The 2,435-nt window shown below is 41.4% G+C and overlaps 1 protein-coding gene across 1 annotated transcript in view; it reads left to right on the forward strand.

Annotated features, from left to right (window-relative positions):
* The first annotated feature begins 751 nt into the window (after positions 1-751).
* LOC111875808 (cell division cycle 5-like protein) overlaps positions 752-2,435 on the forward strand; it is a 1,807-nt gene continuing 123 nt past the window's right edge. Inside the window, exon 1 of the mRNA XM_033750291.1 lies at positions 752-2,430. Within this exon, the coding sequence (XP_033606182.1) occupies positions 1,495-2,430 (936 nt within the window). The 5' untranslated portion in view covers positions 752-1,494. The remainder of the gene's footprint in view (positions 2,431-2,435) is intronic.

Here is a 2,435-nt window from a genome sequence, read left to right on the forward strand (position 1 = left end):
CCATTTGCTCCTCAGAAGATTGATACTACCTAATCCTCATGTTTAAAAGTAAACACAAAATTGTATCAGTATCATAACAAAATGAACATGTCATAAGCAGCTAAAATACTGTAAAATTGTGGGAATATTAGTAAATTAAAAGTCTTGTAGTATAACTTGGCAATTGTGTCATATTTATAGCAATTTACCTTTGAAATTTCGATGTGATGGGAAAAGTAATATAACACTGAAACTAATTCAAGAACGTTTTGTAATAGGTTGAGAACATTTTTAATAACCAAGAATACCGTACGGCATTTTTTAACCGTTAAAACACATTTACGCTGTTACACGTTATATTTACGACTAAAGCACAGCCAACAAGACATTTATTATGTGAATACGAAATTTAAATGTAAATATTAAAGCGAAGAAGCGTTCCGATTCAAGGTTTGGTACCCAACAGCGTATGGCAGGTAACAATATCGTGAACTGTCCAGTCACATACTAGCCACGGTACAAAAAGCATTGCACCAGTCAACCTTAATTTATATCAAATAAATACACAGAAACATTTCCATACTGTCTCACGTAGTAAAATTAAGATAATTAATTTGTTTTAATTCGCTTAGTGGGGGGTGCAGTCCAACTGGGTCCACTCTGCACGCAGGCCACTGATTGGCCTATTACAGCCTGCCCCGGTGATTATAATGATGGAGAATTTGGTGGAATGAAGATTGGCAGGGGAAACCCTACAATAAAATTAACATGACCGTTACAACTGGTCTTCGAATATAAACAGTAACCGCCTACTGTTAAACCGGCTTTATGGAAGGCTGAAATAAATAAAGTGTACGCGATTATATTTCGCCCAAATCTGTTTCAACTTCGGTAAAAGAAAAGGTGCGTGAAGAGTTTCCGAGTCCAAGGCAAAGTATTGGGCATGGAAATGTCATGTTGGCAACTCTCAAATACTAAAAGATAATGTTAGAGTTGGCAACATAATAGTAAACATTTTAAGAACTAGGTTATGTCTTGTTACCTAAGTGATGTATACTGTTATGTGTTACTATGGTTATAAGTTTGTGTGTATATAAGGCGTACTTCTGTATCAAATTTCGGAGTCATAAAGCATAGTAAAGTGAACACTGATTCTTACTTATCATTCGATCTACGGGAAACTGAAAATAACAGGAAAGGAGTCCTATTCGCATGACATTGGTATGACCGGCGAATCACAGACGCGAAAAGAATATGCAGGTGTTCCTCAAGAACACCTGCAACTCTCCCCCCCCCTTCCCGGAGTGACGTAATTTAATAATAGCGTCAGTGGAGCAAGGCCCGCAGTCTGTGTTGTACTGAGACAGAGAGCAGTTGAAGGTGACAGTGTGTTGAGGGTGTTGAGAGACGCTAGTGTAGGTCGTGTATGTTTACACCGTGTTTGAGTGTTAAATCTTCATTTTAAGCGATTCGCTTGTGCCTTTTGTGCCATCGCTTAAAACCGAAAGCCCAGCCATGCCTCGTATAACGATAAAAGGTGGATTGTGGAGGAACACAGAGGATGAGATCTTGAAGGCAGCAGTGATGAAATACGGGAAAAACCAATGGTACCATACTGCAACATTGTTACATAGGAAATCAGCAAATGAATGCAAGGCCCGTTGGTATGGATTTCTTGATCCGTGTATAAAGAAAACAGAGTGGAGCCGTGACGAAGACGAGAAACTATTGCATCTAGCAAAATTGATGCCAACTCAGTGGCGAACCATTGCATCCATCATTGGAAGAACAGCAGTGCAGTGTTTGGAACGTTACGAGTACCTGCTGGATCAGGCACAGAAGGAAGTTGATGGAGAGGCTGCTGCAGATAGCCCACGCAAGTTGAAGCCTGGGGAAATTGACCCCAATCCAGAGACAGAAGCTGCACGTCCAGATCCCAAGGACATGGATGAAGATGAGTTGGAGATGTTGTCTGAAGCACGTGCACGACTTGCCAATACTCAGGGAAAGAAAGCAAAGTGGAAAGCTAGGGAGGAACAATTAAAAGAAGCACATAGGTTGGCAGCTGTACAGAAACTGAGAGAATTGCGAGCAGCTGGAATTGAGTTGGCACCTAGGGAGAAAAAGAAGCGTGGGCTAGACCATAATGCAGAAATCCCATTTGAAAAGCTCCCTCAACCAGGATTTCATGATACTAGCAATGAAATATTTGATCAGGCAGCTCCTGATTTTAGCCGACTTAGGCTGCAACATCTTGATGGAGAGCTGAGAACAGAGAAGGAAGAGCGCGAGCGTCGAAAGGACAAGCAGAAATTGAAGCAGTGGAAGGAGAATGATATTCCTATGGTTGTGCTGCAGAATCAAGAGCCAGCTAAGAAGCGCAGAAAGTTGGTTTTACCAGAACCTCGGATATCGGACCAGGAGCTGCAACAGGTGGTGAAACTGGGACGTGCGAG

Source organism: Cryptotermes secundus, unplaced genomic scaffold, assembly GCF_002891405.2.
Source record: "Cryptotermes secundus unplaced genomic scaffold, Csec_1.0 scaffold1416, whole genome shotgun sequence".
NCBI classification, from domain to species: Eukaryota; Metazoa; Arthropoda; class Insecta; order Blattodea; family Kalotermitidae; genus Cryptotermes; species Cryptotermes secundus.